Source organism: Rhea americana, unplaced genomic scaffold (assembly GCF_003343005.1).
Source record: "Rhea americana isolate MKP2758 unplaced genomic scaffold, rheAme1 scaffold_68, whole genome shotgun sequence".
Taxonomy (NCBI): Eukaryota; Metazoa; Chordata; class Aves; order Rheiformes; family Rheidae; genus Rhea; species Rhea americana.
The window spans coordinates 1152032-1171284 of record NW_028186845.1 but is presented as its reverse complement, the minus strand read 5'-3'; the positions used below and the strand labels follow the sequence as shown (position 1 = coordinate 1171284).

General features: G+C 39.2%; 1 protein-coding gene across 2 annotated transcripts in view; it reads left to right on the top strand.

The window, feature by feature from the left end:
- The window catches only part of ADGRD1 (adhesion G protein-coupled receptor D1), a 162062-nt gene that overhangs the window by 125738 nt on the left and 17071 nt on the right, over window positions 1-19253 (top strand). For both annotated transcript variants that reach the window (XM_085321106.1, XM_085321109.1), the window contains one exon: window positions 4644-4735. In XM_085321106.1, coding sequence (XP_085177232.1) covers window positions 4644-4735 — 92 coding nt within the window. The remainder of the gene's footprint in view (window positions 1-4643; window positions 4736-19253) is intronic.

The window sequence follows — 19253 nt, the reverse complement described above, 5'->3', positions numbered from 1 at the left end:
TTTGTGGAGCTGAATGGTTTCCTTAGCATATTGCTAACACAATTCAATGCTGTGGGGTCATCAGCTTTGTAATCAGTATCTTCATATGATACTCCTGGGAACTTAGGTCCTAGGTGGACATTGCCATCACTGTCTGCAGCTGCTATATTAAACACACAGGAAAAGATGTTCTCCTCTTATACCTCCCAATCATACATGATTTAGTAAGTTCTATTGGCTTCATGGTATTTAATCATATCTTTATGAGTAGCAGTGAAGAATTAGGCTCATTTTCCTATGTTGAACAGCAGCTTACTCTGCAAGTAGGTCTACTAATTTAAAAGTGACAGCTGTGTCCCTTATTAGGCATCACTCATCATAAGAAAAAGTGACTGAATTGGACCCATGGCATTCAAAAGCCCTGGAACAATCGAAGTCTTCAGAGCTGTTGAAACTGAGTACATACTTAAGTGCTGTGGTGGACTGGAGCATAAATTAACAGATCACAAGAGCTAAGCTTCTCACTTTTTCTTATTAGCACTCAGTTATGAGTGCTTTAACAACTTTAAAATTAAATTTCTTCTTACTTAACTCACAGGAATTGTAAGAAATTAGAAATGAAAGATTACTGTTAAGAAAAAGGAGAAATCAGGGATCTGTTTCACTTTTTATTTTACTATTTTTCTTGTGCATTCCCTTTCCAGTCTTAATGGTTTACTCTGATGTTCAGCTCTGACTAGTGTAACACTACGTGAGTTAATACTATGTCATGCACCTACAAATCCAAAATAATTTAATCTATTCTTTCTGCACTTGGTCTAGTTTAGCTAAGAGTGGAATCAGACTTTCTAAAATCACTCCCACAATTTTGAACATCAGTCTAACTTAATTGATTAGCTTTGTATGGAAATGTATAATACACAGTAATCATTATGATGTGATGTAGCAATGGGCTGCAGCTGCAATAACTTGCAGCGTTAGTATGCTACTAATGATGTTGTGATAGGAATCAAATTAACTGACACCATCAGAGAGTATGTTACAGCGTGGACTGGAAGAGTCCATTTTAGCTCCCTATACCGTTGCCTGAAACTGAAGAGGAGCCTAAAGTAGTTTATGGTTTTAAGGAAAGCTGATCAATGGATTTAATTAAGGCAATATGCTTTATCCATTTTTTTTTAATTCCTCTGTACTGCCAAGCCTTTCCCTGGCTAAAATGCAACACACCAGATCAGAGGGTTTTACTCATGGGATTTCTGCACTGTACTAAAGAAGCAGTAAAAATCTCCTGAGTCCTAGAGGGAATGTGGATGATGAAACCCTGCAAAGAAACCTAAGTGAAGGAAAGAATTTGTCTCACTTTATTTCTATCCCAGCTTTGTAAAACTCTGTAAAACAGCAAAGCAGCCCTTTTAAAAGCTATCCACCTTGACACGGAGTTAAAGCTGCGTTTCTGCTCCTTTGTTTTCTGTGACAAAACTTCCACCGACTTGATTGCTGCATTTGTTCTGCTCTTGCAGTTAGACCTTCACAGTCTCCTGGTGGGATTGTTGGCAAAGGGCTGCAGCATTAAGTGCTACAACTGTAATAGTTCCTGTAGGTCAGAGCATGCTCTCCTTTTCATGTCCGTTCCTATAAGTAGGACTGCATGATTAAGAAAAAAAAGTTTGGCTCATGCACTTTGTGTTTTTCCGTATCCAAAAAGCTGATCTGAAGGAATGTTGATGAGAAAAGATAATATTGAAAGAGATCTTTTTTTACCCATTAAACTCTAGTCCCGATCTGATGATTTTTCAGCAGGTGAAGCCGGCACTAGCATGAGCCAGAGCTCACTGAGTTGCTGGGATCTTTCCATGAGTTCTGGTGGGCTTTGGATGACGCCTGCAATAATGAGAACTGGCAGCTCCTGCGGATGCACGAAGAGTGGCGAGTGCCTGGGGCCAGTCCAGCCAACTTGAAAGGAGCCCTGTGCATTAGGACACGGGCATTATTGTTCTTAGCTGTGTTTTTAAAAAAGTAGAATGTGGTCAGTGCCTGCAAGCAAATAAATTCTAAGTTTGTGTGTAATTTTGAGGCAAAATAACTGTAACTGCCAGGCAATCTGGCCTTCCGGAAAAGTAGGAAATAGGAGCAATACACAGTTCTCTTATCTAAATGTTTATTCTCCTAGATTGAATTTTGTGATATAGGCTAAAATACAATGATTGTTTCATCAACTAAGCATTCCCCTATTCAAATCATTGGCACAGTATTTATGCAAAATGCCAAAAAAATCACTAGAGGAACAATTCAGTGGCTGTATTTTGGTTTCCTGTTATAATGACAGCGGAAATACCTCCATGCTTTGCTTACTGAAACATTAACAAAGGAAGACATCTGTAGCTAATCTGTTTATTTAGACTGGATGAGAATACCCTAATTTCTCAAAATACTTAAACAAAAATTTTCAAGTAGTTCAGGAAATTTAAACAAAGAACTTGGGGACTTGAGTATAATGGTTCATTGCTAATTTTACAAGTACCTTGTTTTTTATTTGCAGTGAGATCACAATGTTTCCTTTTCATCTGATAAATATGTTACTGATGCTTCCCAAAAGGGATGTAATCACATTGACTGGACAAGAGCAGGATCTCAAAATATATTTATAAACCTCCATTTTAGACAATTCAAAATATCAAAAAAAATTTCCAATTTCATTTCTCATATATATGATTATGAAATTAAAATTCAACTAGAAATGCTGAACAGTTTGTGCTTTGGAAAACCACCTAGTTTCTGTCTCCATTGAGATTAGCTTGTGTTGTTTTGATGACTAGATCCTAGTGTTCATGTCCAATTTGACTGAGAATCTGTAAGATTCTGAATATTCCTTTAGTGGCACTTATCATACTTACCATAACTTTCATTAACTTGGCAAGACATTCTTTTGATTGCCAACACTGGAAATTTTGCATGAGTATTTTCAAAATACATTACTTATACATAGTCTGCATATTTTAGAAATGCTATGCAGAAAGCAAAATCTAGTAGTGTCTGAAGAGTTAAGAATGGAAGAACTGTTAGTGAGACATCCCCAAGGTAATGTCAGAAGGGAAAACCGGTATTTTTGATAAAAACTAAATGAGATTACTAAAAGATAATATGCAGGGAAAGATATGAGGGGTACAGAGAGGCCTCTCCTGTGAAATTCCCCTGGAAAGTTGAAATAGAGAGGATGGTTGCTTGGTGGACATGCAGTAGAAATGACTGGAGAGTTTGGAGGAGGAGTAAAAGAGGAAGAAAACAGAAAATGTAGCCTCCTTATGTTCACTGTTTGCTGCTTCAGTCAACCTACACATTCAGCATACAAATGAGTTGCTCAAAAATTCCCATTACTGCCTCATAGAAGTCAGAAAAAATATTTTCAGAATATGATTTGGTGGGAACAGGAAAAACCACCCCAGTGGCATTGAACACTGAAACTGTTATTCACCTTTATAAAGCTGTTTGAACAACGAGTTCACTTGTAATTAAAAGGCTGTCAGCTCCTACGAGGAACGCTCTGGACGGGCTGTACAGCCTTGGCAGAAAATGAATTCTCTCAGCTTCTCTCTCAGCTCCCGCTCATACCTTACACGAGGTGAGGTTCTGCCCTTATGTAGCTACAATTAAAAGAGTGGACCGATGATTTGAAAAATATCAAGGAAATTATTATCATCAAATGTGAACATTTTTTAATTCACCCCCTGATCTCCCAACATTAGAATATTTATGTCGAAATAGATTACGGTTATTGAGTTTTAACTGATAACGGTATCATTCTGAATTTTTCTCTTTCTTTTCTTTCTCTAGTTAAAGACAGGTTTGTTCTTTTCTTTTTCTTAACTTCATGCTAAATATTCTGCTTTGTAGCTGATATGTAATTTTGGACAGGAAGGGGGGAAAATGTCTTTCACCTTCACATTCTCTCCTTCTCGCTTTTCTTTTTTCTTTAAACCCAAGGTCTTTTCACAACAAGACTGCGTTTGCCACATCTCCTTTAAATGGTAAAGATTCCTTTCTTTCTTCACCTATGACTCCACAGCAAACTTTCTTTTGTTGCATCTCTTTAACGTTAGTCTTTTCAAGATTTCCTAGATCTCTGGTGGGAGTTCTTTTCACTTTTTGGATGTTTCTGCTGAGTTTGACATCAAAAGAGTATAGCTGTTGAAGGACAGAGTTTAACATGTTTTCCTTATTTCTAGTTTAAAATACATCTCATGCTTAAATTGCAAGCTGACTTTGGGAAGGAACTGGAATTATACACCACAAAGTCTAGTGAGGAAGGTGCTTTCTGAAGTAGGTGCATATATAAGCACAAAGGACCCCTACCCAAACACATCCTCTGCATTGAAATTCTTGCCTAATTTGCCAGTCAGTGGTAGAGTACTGGGATGTTTATTTGTAAAATAGGGACCCTGAGCATTTCTTAATTGCTGCAAGAAATACCCAGTGCAGAGGAGAGGGAACTCTGGTGACAGTTAGGTCAAACAACAGCCCAAAATTAGAAACCTCTTCCACCAAAGAAATACAGCAGGCAAAGTTCCTATTTCCTGTTCTGTTTGTACAATACACTCTTAGGGCGCTCTGCATCTCTCACTCGTGTGGCACTTATTTTCCTGACCAGTCTTTTCCCTCTTCTTCAGGTCAATATTGGTATTCTTATTGCTGTGACAAGAGTTATCTCAAGAATTGGTGCAGATAACTATAAGGTCCACGGAGATGCCAACGCATTCAAGTAAGTTTTTCTCATTCAAATTGCACTACAACAATTCAATAATCTCAAACTAACCATGTCATGTCATAAAGGCAGGTACCATGGACTTATCCCAGAACTTATCCCGTATCATTCCTCTTTCAAAGAAAACAGATAATGTTACAGGCAGCATATTATTTTCTTGAATGCAGCCAACAAACCTGTATTTTATGAAAGCTGAATGCTGCACAGGATGAAGCCTGTGGTTCAGCACAAGCTAAGGTGTTTCCCTGTTTATTAGAGGCTCCAGTGTTTGTTGATTCATAATTTTCCTTTTTATTAATTGAGAGGTTCGTCTTCTTGCTATATTCAAAAATAAATCTTGCAAAGTATCATCACTGCACTAGGGTATTACAATTCCACTCCTTCAGAGGGTAAATCTTGTTTCTAGCCCCAAGTCAGAACAATATTTAGGCACATACTTATCTTTAAGACCCTCTTGATATTACAAAGCACATAGACTTATGCCGGATTTAAACGTGTGCTTAAATCCAAGTGTTTCTTTATATCACGGTGCTTTGAGCCTCTTGGGATGGTGGCGTCTCTGAGAGCATAACATGTTTAAAATACTATGCCAGAGAGGTGAGAGGGGAAGTGTACAGTAGGCATGGAGCTGTAGCTGAACACACAAGGACAAATTCTGATTTCCAAAATCCATAGGATTGTATATATGTTGAATATTGCATTTTTTATCTTGTATCTTCTAAAGGTGCTTTAATCCAAATATAAAATCCACTGTATATAACTCAATGAATATATGACTTATAAAACACAAACCATCATCACATTTTTATTCTGTTTCTGAGTCACAGGCTATTCTGTGATAAGGATTTGGTGTCACTGCCCTGAAACTGTGACATGAAAAATCATTTTATGCTTGGAATACTTGTGTAATTTTTAAAATGCCATTAAGTTTTCAATATTTCTGACACTTTTCTAATTGAATTTAGTTTAGTTATTGTATATTTATCCAGCAGGAAAAGAAAAACAGTAAATAAGTTTACACAAAAATCTATAAGATAATTACTTTACAGTGAAATGAAAACACTGGGAATTAAAATGACTGTTGATTCAGGTTTGGCTGAGTCTTGGTGACCTTCAGAAATACACAGGAAATATAGAACCTTAGGAGGCAAATAACTGTGTATTGTCAATGCCAATTTGTATATCCTATTAGAGTTATGAAAGCAAAGGAACAACCTCCATAAATAGAACAGGAGCTACACAGATAGCTCTATGTACTTAGACATTTCATTACTTGAATTCCAGAGAAGACTTGATTCATTACACCCTGTACCCTGCATACTGATCTACAGATATATGTATTAATAAAGCTATATATGTGTATATATAGTAAAAAAAATTTATGAGTAATTGATATAGGAATAAGAAGAAATGCATTTTATCACGAGTAAATGTTCTTGGTCTAAATAATTTTAACTCTAGATTTGGAGTGGTGGAGCGCTGTATTGAAAATGTGATTTCTGCAGACACCCCGGGCAAAAAGATGATCCTTGTTCCAAGCTTTTTTTTTTAATTCGGTTTTAGGCTTTGACCTAACAAAAGTAATAGTTAGTGGGAAGATATATCTGAAAGCATTCAATCATGAAATTACTGGTTAGGCAGAAATATGCTTTGGTAGAACGGCTTTACTCATAGAATTAAATTAAAATTAAATATAATTAAAGGTAAACAGAAGGTAAACAATAGCTCTTTTTTGTGGATATTATTAGAGAAAGGCGTCCTCAGAAAAAATGTGAAATGCAGAGGAGATAAATAGCTGTCCAAATCAGATCTTAGAAAGCATTTGTGCCCTGATTCAACACGAGTACTGTATTTATATCCTGATTCAATGCTGAAACATGATAAGTTAGGGTTTAATCTACAAAGGATGTCACAGAGAAAATAACTGGACTTACTGCTGGAAAAAAGGGAAAAATAAGGCCTTTGTAAAACAGGATTTCTTTTTTCTTGTCATAGAATGATAGAATCATAGATTCGGTAAGGTTGGAAGGGACCTCCGGAGATCATCTCGTCCAACCTCCCTGCTCAGCAGGGTCACCTACAGCATGGTAGGCAGGGTTGCATCCAGGCGGGCCTTGAAGATCCCCAGAGGAGTTGCTTATACAGTTGAGAAGTTGATATATCTAGTGTAAACTGGTATGTCATCCTGTTTTCCAAAAAAGCCAAGAAAGAAGCAAAACAGGGTTCTGTTCTGACCCCGGTATGGGAGCCGTGAGCCACGGCAAAGAGCCGTGGGCAGCGCCCGGTGACGCGCGAGAACGGGGGGAGCGCGCGCAAGCGAAGCGGTGGCACGGGGCTCGCGGGGAGCAGGCRAACGCGACCGGCTGCCGCCCAGTCGCTCCCGGCCGGGGCTGCAGGGCGGCTCTTGGGTCGGGGAGAAATCACTTAATTAGGCTGCAAAAGGCTTGGCGTAGCGCGAGCCCTAAGCAAGGGGCCTGCGAGGCCTCCGGCCGGGTGTGCGGGCAGCTGGGCGGACACTGGCCATGGGGGAAACTGGAGTACGTTAGAAAGAGCTGATCGAAGACCTGCTAGAAACACGTCTAAATCCGAAAGGCGCAGCGCGCTTTTGGTGAGACGGGAAAGCGCTTCGTCAGTTCGCCGCGGTGAAGCGGCACGTAGGGCAGAAGGGTTATTATTTCTTTTTTTTTTTTTTTTAGGCCTGTATTTGTGGTTTTAGAGAGCAAAAGTCTGTAAAGAAAACGAGAGCCACAAGGGCGAGGAGCTAGGGAGGGGAAGCCTGCTCGATCCAAAGATTTGAGAGAAAATAAAGAAAAAATAGGGATTTCAGTGCTGCGTTTTCAAGCTGGGATGAAATTTAAGCGGAAAGGCCTGCTTCTGCCCCGCGACTCATCCCCTCGGGGTCCGACAGGCGCCCGAGCGGCGCCGACTTCGCCCCGGCGACGATGGCGGCGGCGCGGTCGCCCCGCGGCCGTACCCAGCGAGCTGCTCTGCCCCCGCGACGGGCCCTGCCCCGGCCCGGGCCCGGGTGGGGGCACCCAAGAAACCGTTGCGAAAAGACGCCGTTTGGGGCCACGACGGCGTCAGCTTGGAAAGAGGCTGACGGCCGGAGGAGGGCTCGGCCGGGGGGCGTTCGGTTTCCCTAAAGATTAGGTTACTTGGCAACGCGAGTGGATATTTCCAACCAGGCCTTGTTTCTCTTGGCAACAGACAGCGATAAACTGATGTAATTATTTACAGTAATCTGTCCTCGTTTTCCAGACGGCAACAGCGTGACGTGGCCGGGAAGATTTCCTAACGCCTCCCGGGAGCAAAATGCCCCCAGAAGGGCCTAACGCGGCAGCCGTGGGCTTGCTTCAGGCTGCGTTTCCTCAGCACCGTTTCACGCTCTCTTTACTGGGTTTTTACATTATTTTTCGATTTTATTTCACCAAAAGTTTGAGCTTCGTGTTTAAAAGCAAAATTAGAAAAGGAAATTCTTTAAAGAAGAAACCTTTTTTTTTTTTTTTTTGAAATCATAAAATTAATTCATTCAAACTCTGCATTGCGGGCTGATGAGCCTTTCCAGGTTCAGATGTGGCCTGTCAGACAGCATCTTGCTAATCATTTTATTCTCGTTTTAGAAATATAGGTGGGGGCATTTTCTCTTTTTTTGGAACTAAATAATAATACTCCCAAAATAAAATATGGGATAAACTGAAGAAGAAGCATGGAAGAGTAAAGCTTATATGGATATGATAGATGAACTACAGAAAAAAAATAGTTTAAGGTCCAACCAATTATTTATTCAAATTAAAATCATTAGTTAGTATATGATAAGAGATGTTAATTAATGAATAATAGACTCCTGCAGCAGTCTGGATACTAAAACATTTGGGAGATGCAAGCTTTTTCTATGTGTGAAAATGGTCACTAGCATTTGAAACTTCAGTTCTTTAAGAATAGTTTCTTGGTAGGAACTGAGCAAGGAATTATTAACAGCTCCCATTTATTATCTGAATTTACTTGAGGACACGTGTTTTTGTCTTGCATTCTGAGGCATACCGAAAGCAAATACACGGTGTATGAGCTGTGTCAGTTGTGACTGATTATGCTTGAACACTTTATTAGATGAGAAGCTACAGACTCTAAGCAAAATAATTTTGTATATTAATTCAGATGCTGATTTCTAAGGATGTTTTGCATCCAAGAAACAGATTTTTCCACCAAAAAAGCCTGTTTGAATGTTTTTTCTTTATACACTGCTGAAGAAAATACCTTGAAACATTTAAATGTGTACATACCCATTTGTTTACACTATCCATCCTTCTTGACTGGGCCCTCAAATAGGGGATAATTAATCATATATTTGTGTTTAAGCACATGAGTAGTCACTCTCTGAGCTTAATGCAGGTAAAGCCAATTAGTTAATGGAATTGCTCACGTGCTCCAAGAGGCACATGATTACATTTCAGAATTATGGACCATTTGAAATCTTCTTCTTTCTTATTCCTGCTGCATGTAAATTCTTAATTCCTCTCTTGCACACTCAGTTACTCTTATTAGGAAGCAAATAGCTTTTCTCTTGCTGCTTTGCCCCTTCGAAGTCTCATTGCTGTGCTTGTGTGGGAAGAGTTAGGCTCTTACGGTGAGAATGGACATCTAATGTGAGCCGCGTGTTACCCGTGTGCACGTTTCATTACACAAAATGGGAACTCTTCCCCCGCTAAGTCTGTCTGTGTTTTGATCAAATGAGCTGCTTGGCTCCCGGACTACTAGCGTTAAAGTATAGTAGAGTTTTCATAGACCTTAGTTTTGCACTGAGACTAATGTGAATTGTGTCAGAGGAAGAAATGCAAAGCACATCTCTGTATCTGTGCTCCAGTAATGGTTTTAGTCTAGAAACAAAGGTACCATGCTTAGCAATACCACTGTGCTTCCACAGCTTATTCACTTTTGAATCATATTTGTTCAAGAAAGACAAAGTTTCATTAACTTAAATCTTGATTAAATTGCCAAGTCCAACTCTTATTGAATACTTTCTCACTGCTTGCTCTGAAATAGCCCAATGAGTTGGAAAAATCTGTATCATTTTTATAAAGTGTACACTTCCAAAGGTGGCGAACCAGAAGTGATAGCTATCATAACCATCCATGGAGAAAGCAATTACAACATCATTAGAAATATTTCTTAGCTTTTTACCCCATTCTTTCTTTCATTTTACTCATTTCCTTCATCCCACAAAGCTCAATCTTCACTCAGTAAAATAATGAAACTGTCTCTTAGTTCTCTACTGAGGGGAAGGAATAACATTTTTTTCTTTTAAGTTAAATTAATGGCTTAAAACTGGAATGAAAGATAGCAGCTTCAATGCATAGGAGCAAAGCAGGGTTTCAAGAAAAGCTCAACAGGGCAATCAAGTAATGTAAGCTGTTGTATTAGCTCTTTCCATGTTTTTGAATGCAGGATAAACCACTTCAGATGAAGCTGAAAAGATAACACGGTGCATAGGTTTAATGCAAAACCGTTTCTTGTTTTGGTTATTTGAGGGGAAAAAAAAAAAGGCTGTACAGCAAGATTTTCCTTCTGACAGATACAACTAAGAGCGTGCTCTCCTCCAACAGCTCATGATGCTGCAAACATCTGCACAGTTTAACCGTGTAATTGGCCGTTCCAAACCACTTTACAAAACCATCCATTACATCCCTGCGGCACGCCAAACGCACTATAGCAAATTGCTCATCCATTTAATCAATGATCCATTCCATGTCATGACTCCGGACCGGTATTTTACATTGTTTATAAACATGCCATCTGCCTTTCAGCTCAGTCACCTTTTGTCTCTGATTAAGGTAGCACATACGAGCCCTCCAGAATAGTGTCGCTAGTTTGGCTGCTTTTATCATCAGCCATTACTCTGCAAGAGCCTGTGCATTTGTTGCGCTTTGTTCCTGTGTTTCAGTGCCTGTTTCATGCCATTTGGAACACAGCGACATCTCTTTTTAAGGATTATTTCCAGCTGTTCATTTTCACAGAATCCATTTGTCAATCACAGCACTGTCTTGAAGCAGGCTCTAAAAATACTTCTTCTACCAAAGGAGGTACTACTACCTCACTCCATAACTAAATTCCAGCTTTTTATGATAACGTTAGCAAATTTCTTTTTTTCTTCTCTCTCTCTCTCTCTCTCTCTCTCTCTCTCTCTCTCTCTCTCTCTCTCTCTCTCTCTCTTTTTCTCCCCTCCAACAACAGCAAGGACAATCTGCAGCCAAACATTTTTGAAAGTTTATGGGAATTCAAGATCTGTAGCACTAGCAAATACATTCTGTGCTTTACTGGGTGACAGATGCTGTAGCTGCAACCCTTAGAGACACTTAAATGTTCCTAGTGCCTGCTTTTCTGTGTTCTGTGGGGAAAGAAAAGATCTTTTCACATTTGCTGAAGGAGGGCCATCCATTAGAAAGAGCAATCTGTCAAGTCATAGCTGCTTTCAGCAATTCTTTTTCTTGACAAATTCTAATTTTGTATAAGGAATCATGTTCCTTGGACATGGCTTCAAATAGCATGAGCTATGTACCTCATGGAAACCCTTGGAAGGAAGAGAGTAAGTGGCAATAAAGGAAATAATTAAAATGAAAATATTAAGCAATGACAATTAATGAGCTGAAGTGCTACTGCAGAGGATAATATCTTAACTCTAATTAAATTTTTGGCTCATTGACTATGACAAATAAAAATGCAGTTGGGTATCTCTTTATTAGAGGCAGAGTTTTAGACTAAAAATACATGGGTTTGAACATAGGCAATAACTGTATTAATGAGAGGTGCTAGTCTTTTAGGAACCGTAATGATAGCAATGGCAGTGCTTTCTTTACTGCAGAAGCTACTGGACTGGGAGGAAGGCTCCAGTCCACATTGCAATAGTGCTGGGCACATTTTGGACACTGCCCTGCCTCAGCACCATCTCGGGCAGCAATGCTGATCACTCTTTCAGGCTGGCCAAATAGATTATTTAGATTCTTTAATTATTCAGGATAATCCTTACATAATGCACTCTACCAAATTTTGCATGTGCAGTGGTCCTTAGCTAGGCCAGGGTTCCCCTCATTTTCCCTCTATGAGCACTATGTTCCAGATGTCTCCAAGCTTCCTCCAGTAAAAACTCAAAAGTGTAAGCAACAAATTAAGATTGAATTGCTGGGGTGGTGGTGGTGGTGGTTGTAACACAGAAGAGGGGTGATAGCAGCTTCCAAATATGCAAAACATTGCTCCAGGGAGAAGACTACTCTCTGTGACCACTAGAAAGGGGACAGATAGTAATAGGCTTAAACTGTTGAAAAATGCATCGGAAGAGGGTAGGAAAACAATGCAGCTGATCACCTGGGGAGCTGCTGAGATTGTCACTGAGTAGCTTCTGGAAGGGATCGCATGAATATCTGTCAGGACTAACTTCTGACATCAGAAGTGACAACTGATCCTGTCTTGTGGCAGACAGCTGGACAAGATGACATTATGATACCTTCCAGAGCTTACTTTTTCTTTGCTCCCTTCTTCTGAGCCATCATCTTTTGTAGAAATTGGTTTCCATCCATTGTCTCTCCTTATGCAGGATTTACTGCTCAAGGGTGACCAAAAGCCTATTGTTTGTGGGCTTCAAAACTCATGAAGCCTTTGTCTGTTAGGATAGACACTAAGACACAACCTTAACAGTGATTAAAAAAAATGTTATGACCTCCTGACAGCTTAGCTAGCCTGCAGACTGCTGATGCCCCTATCTCTGAGCTACTAGCCCCTGAGAGGAGAATGACAGCAATAGATTTCATTATATAAGGCTAGGATTTCTAAAGCGTCCACCTTGTAACAGAAGCTAAGCAACAGCCAGATGGCTAATTCTAGTAGATCTCTTGGAAGAGTCTACCTTTAATACTTTAAAGTATTTTTGGGTGAAGGTGCCTGTGCACATTGATTCAAAAGGGTTTTGATTCAGGCATTGAGTTTAAATTTTGTGTGGCTGCTACATGTGACATGGCAACAGCAACAAAAGATAAATAGGTACCTCAGCTCTATCCTGCATCACGTGGTTTGAGACATTATAAAAAAAATCTCCACTCTAATACAGTGTGTGTCATTCGTTTTCAAGACAGGTAGCATGTATTTCTTTTTGATGTTTGTTACTTTAATATCTTCAACACATTAGATCTAAATGATTAAAATAAAATGGGTATTCGAGGCTAAGCAAATGTATTTTATACAACAGGGTCCACAACATACACCTATAGGTATAAAATATACCACCAAAACTTGATATTTAAGAGATGCTGGATTGTCTCAATATAAAATATAATGCTCTTCATTAAAAATGCTTAGGATATATCTGTTTTTTTATCTGAGTATCAAGATAGAATGAATTAAAATTTGATTAATTGAATCCCTATGATGAAACCTTACTATGAGCATAAAGCTGGTGCAAGGCAACTGCTATGGGAACTGATCTGGCAGGGACAAGTTGAGCTTATGAAAATCTTGAAGAAGTCAGCAGAAGTCAGATGGGATACACAGAATTGCTCTTAGCGTGCTGAATGCAACAACAGAATCAGTAACGGAAGGATAGGAGAGAAGGTGCTTGACCAAGCCACCATTCAGCTATTTCTCACCTTCAGTAACTAGAAACCTGCATTGTGCTTATTGATTTGTGGTTGAACTAGTTCTGTGAAGCCACCTATCAGTCCGTGATAGATGGTAAAAGCTGGTACTGGAGGTGAAAGCGTATCTCTGCGGGAGATTGAGGCTGCACTACATTGAGACAAGGCTACCTTAAATCAAATCAGGATTTATATGGCATTTAATGGGAACAAAACTCCAACAAGGTTGGAGTGCACCCCAAAAGAGTTCCTGAAGAGTCTTTTGCATACACAGGAATCAGGTCAGAGATGATGTTAGCAGTTTGATACTGTGACATACAGGAACAAAGCAAATGTTTGGTTTTATTTTCCAAAGTTATCTAAAAAGAATGCAATTTCTTTACTTTGTCTGAACATTTCACGTATTCAGAGCTTTCTTTAATTCTGCACATATTTAGCTGCTAGCATAGAGGGTATGTTCTGTTTTTTTTTTTCTTTCCTTGCTTGAAGATACTCATGCTGATTTACTGGCATATCTTCCTATACTTACACATGTGTATTTTTTTTTCATTCAATTGAAAGGATCAGTGCCTAGCCAAGCATCTCATTTATAAATAGCTCAGTGTTTTCTAGAGGAACTAATGCATTAGCACAAATTCTCTCCTAGATTTAACAACTAAATTTTCTTGATGAAAACTGCAATTACCGCAGTTAAAAGAATCTATCTGGCATATCAATCATTAATAAACTATTATAATTGCTTCACATGAATTAATTCTCTGGGAGCATTGATATCTATAAAAGCTGTTCCAGGAGCCTACTTGAACATCTGTTCATTCTGAAATGCCTTTTTCAGAGCAATGCCATTTACAGAGCAAGATGGTTTGAAGGACATTGCTCAATACTCCAGAGAAAACAAGTGTCTGCTGTTGACTTGTTGTGTGACCCCTGGAAAGTCATTTAATCCTTTTTTTTTCCTGTCTCTCTGTCTTTCTTTCCCCCATTCCCCTCCTCTTTTTATCTTTTTTTTTTCTTTTTTTTAAATCATGCTCTGCTTTGTAAATCATGTCTCTTAGGAGTTAGGGCCTCCATTCATTAGGAGTCTAAGATGATGTCAGTGAAGTTTAACTCTTCCTTTGTACCAACATGGATTTGGGCTCCTGTGTGCCTCTTAGAATTACAGCAAGAGAAAACATTTTCTTCAGGTTTTAAAATCTACAGTGAAAAGAAAGATCTTTGAAACTCATATTCCGTTGTTCTAAAAATACCCTAATTTGTCAAAAGCCCTAATTGCTTTTAGACTTCAGTCCTTTAGTATCTGATTTTGAGTCATGAAAATGCCAGTAGGAGGAGTACTGTGTTGTATGAGTCACAGCTTTATGCATGGTACCAGAGTAACAATTAAATGCTGATCGTTCATCATGAAATGATACAATTCCCTGTGAACAGCAATAACTTCAAGAATTTGCTTGAAATGCTGCATTTACATCCTCAGTCCATTTATAATCCTAGAACTTCTGTGTCAGCCTTATGTAGAATAATAAGACAAATATTATAGTTATGTCATTGCATAAAGTAAGCGCTTATTTAAACAAGCACCTTGTGCGGAGCTGTTGACAACTACGTAAATCACTACGTGGCCTGACACAGCTCTTAGCTAAGTGCAATTTACATGTTTTCCTCCCTAGCATGCTCTCTCCAAATAAAATAAAATAAATGAAAAATACAAGTAATTACAATAGAAAAAAGGTCTTATTTCACTATCTAAAAGTTTGAGAAATTTTTGATTCTATCTTCAGGCAACTAAAAAAAAATGACATTAACTGTAGCAATGTTATAGGTTTTTTGAAAATAGAAATTGCAAATTATACACAGTGAAAAGTGAAAAAGAAGTGACAGGGACATATACATCAGTAGTAGAAATAGAATAAAAAGCCCTTTTAATTTGAACTGATATTAAAGACAATCAAAAGGGCAGATAATTCAGACTATAATTAGGACCACAAGAAAGTCAAAAATAGTGAGGTATCATAATCACCCTACGAAGAGCCGTGTTCTTTAATTCTGCACTGTTTCTTATCCCCAGTGAGTCTCTCACACACCTTCTTCAGCAGCCCTCTCCAGTTAGTTGCCTTATTAAAATAAAGATATTAAAAAAGCTAAGGAATAGCCAATATATGATAACAGAACAAAGAAGCCTTGGCTGTTCTCATATAACTAGAAATAATAATAATAACTTAGATTACTTGTTCAAAAAGGTAAGCAGCGTAAGACAGACATAAATATGTATGGGATAGAATAAAGGAGGCTTCATGTGAGCTATTGTTCGAGCTCACTGTGCAGAACAGGAGAACTGGGAAGTTCTCCGTAGACTAAAAAGCTAGGAAATTAAAAAATAAATGAACGCAGCATCTATTTTTCAATTTCATAAGATATCTGGAACTGCAACAGTACTCAGTACTGCAGCATCTTATTAAAGCAAAGGGCCTGAGATGCTTCCAGAAAGCCCCAGCTCTGGGGCTCCTGGCCAGCCCGGCAACCTCCCGCTCGCAGCCCCGTGCCCGGCTGTCGAGAAGGGGCTCATGGCGTTGGGACATCCCCAGGAGAGCCGGGAGGGGGAGAGGCGAGGGGAACGGATCCTGGCCAGGATCCCCCCCGGCCTGCTCGCTCTAAGGGCCTCGGCAGGGTGGCAGGCCAGTTGTCCATCGCGTGCAGCGAGCAGCTAACGGGCTGAAATCAAGCCATTTCCTAAAGCGCTTTCATTTTGACAAATCAGAAAATACTACGTTGGAATTTTTCTGCTCTTTCACTGGGTGTTTCTGTAAGTAACATAGCATCAGCTGTGTTTTTTTCCTGCAGTAAACCAAGCTGATAGACCCCGCACTTTAACTTCGCTAACCATGATGAAAGTTGTACGTTGCCTGTTTTCTTTCAAAGCAGCTTAATAAGACATATAGTTCCTCACGCTGCGGTGGTGCTTAGCTGATTGCTGCTGTGGCCTTAGGGCTATCCCAGCAGCACCAGCCACTAGCAGTTTTTCTAAACTGACTGTAGTTGTATTCTAGCAATTTTTTCCCCTTTCTCTCCTTATGTACATTTGAGACAGGCGATCAAGCAAATATATGGCTATTTATTTTCCAGTACTGCAGTTAAAGTATGAACCATTACACAGAAGATGATTACTCTTTTCTTTCTCAGTTTGTATGCCTGACCTTGATAGCTTTGCCGTTTGCTCGTACAGTTGCCATGGAAATGGGAGAATGATCTTTCTGTTGATATCAATGCATAATTAAGGGTCAGTGAGACCGTTCAGGTCAAGAGATCGTCTTCTGAGTTCAGCTCCTCTGGGGGTGAACGTTATTCTCCAGAAATTTTATGTATGGGCTGATGCGGTTGTTAACCCTGGCATCCTAAATTAAACTATGAGCCCCACTGACTTCAAGATAAGGGACTGAAATATTTGCCACATCTACAGATTTCCAATAAACACCTTCTCTGCGAGGCTGCTTTCTCTGTGTGTTCACAGCTATACAAAACTATCAGGCTATGAGGCGTCAGCTGAACAGTGGTAACTGCCTGTGTGATTGCTTCTGCCCATTTCAAATTGTGTGTAAAATATAATCACTTATACTGCTAACAGCCCCCAGTGACAGACATTTTAGTCTCCCCAGGGTGTAGCTATTTCAGAGCCTTTTCTCCTAACAGCTGCTCTTGGAGAGCCTGACATTTCTACAAGGGCTGTTTCAAGAAGGACAGATAGCAGCCTGTCCTTTCTCCCTTGAACATCAACAGCAGGTTCTTGCTTCTTCTGCCTCGGCAAACTTACATATTCAAAGCCTGTCCCTTTCTTCATGGGCCACGTTTTCTAGATTTTTTCATTGCTTTCCTCCACAGTCTTTCCAGTGGGATGACATTTTTTTTTTCTTGAAATATGATACCCCAACCCAGATATGATCCTCCATCTCAGGCATGACCAGTGGAGAGTACAGAGCAGGAACTACTCCGTATTTTTAACATATGATGTTCCTGATTTGACATCCCAGAGCAGTAAGATTTTTTTTTTTTTTTGCAAAGGGATTACATCACTTACTGCAGTTTTATAAACTTACTCTCTATTTCATTATTAATTAAAATAAGCTGATCCCACATTAACAACTAAGGTTGTGCTTTGACCAACTCTTTCATTGTTTAGGAAAAACATCCCATCCACGCCATCCCACCCTCAAAGTGGCCCCATCCACATCCTCTTCCTATGCCAAAATAGACATGAAATGTCGTACTGTTCTCATTTCTTTTTTGCCTTTATTTCTTAAACTGAGATTTTCAAAAGATTTGTCTGCCTATGGTTTTTGGCTCTCTGAGCACATCTACATTTTTGATATACCCCTTTCCACCCTCTGCATGTCCTTTCTGAACAACCTGTGCCCTTTCCTATCAGTATTCCCATCATGTGAACTCTTCCATCAGCTCTCTGTTACAGCAAATGCTATAGGGTCCTTTTCATAACTTCTATAATTTGACAATCCCTCTTTATTAGTGCGGGGTCTATCAGCTTGGTTTACTGCAGGAGAAAAAAACAAAAAGATTCTCACTGCATGATATAACAACTATTAAAAAAAGATTCAGATGGCTGTAAATAGCACAATAAGTAATTTCAGTATATTGCTTCAAGATGACTCATGGAAATTTAGTCATTTAAGAGTAGGAAGGGTTGGGCTAATAGAGATTCATGCTTCCCGTTGAGAATATACCTAGGGACAGACTATACAGAAAGCTGTCATGAGATTGAAGTCCTGCACTGTGCTCTTTCAAACTGGGTAAAACAACGGAGTCTATAGTGGAAGAAATAATTAGGTGCAAATGCTGGAGAAAAGTAGTGATGACATATGGCCTGGGCCATCTGGCACCCACAGGCTGGATCTAGCCCATAGGGACATTTCCATTGCCTTGTCCTTGGAAAAGACAGGTAATGAGTTTTCTGGCAACAAGCTGTTGTAACAAATTCCTGCTTCTGGGGTGAGTCCAACACAGAGCTAGGCACTAGGTCCATGTTAGAAGAAGGGCAGACACTGAAGGAACATCTGTTTTCACAAATGCTGAGCCTTCACAGCAGCCAAGGTTATATTATCCTATTAACTATATGCTATTTATTGATATCCTATTAACTCCTCTAACTAACATTATGGTCATATTTTGTGAATTAGTTATTTGATATCTTTTGTTAATCTGTCCTAACAGCATAATTCCATAACCTTTATCATCCCAGGACTACTTGATTGTTAACTCTGCATGGATTAAAAAAAATGCGTAATTTTTGTTGTCTGGTTGTGAGGCAAAAAGTTGCTACTTTGCTGAGTGCTTGCTCTGTAGGTGCAATCTGAAAACAAAAGGACAATTTGACCTCTGGAAAAGAACTGACTCCTAATAAAGGCATACTATATAAGAAAGACCTGACCCATTAAAACATTACAATTTTTATTTTCTTTTTAAAAATAATGAACAACTGCTTCCTCCAGACTTCCCATTCAATCTACATTTGTGAGACTACTAAAAAACCCCAAAGTGAAAGTACGTAATATTTGCTTGTCTTTCTTTTTTCCCCCTTGGCAGTAACTCTAGAATCAACTATTGAAGAAGAACCAAACACTGTAAGAACTAGAGAAATGAATAATTGTGTTTAAGAAATCAATAAATCTTAAGAAGTTAAGGTTCTTAACTTAACTTAAGATTTATTGATTTCTTAATCGTCATCTCTGGAGCTATTCAAAACCCACCTGGATGTAAGGATCAGGGCCTGTCTTTTTTACTTATTTTTTTAAATTTTTCATTTTTCACATGGGTTTTTGAATATTTGATTTTTTTTGGCTTCTGGCCATAGTCATCAATACCAGCTGCTGGGAAATTTGTTCTATCACCCA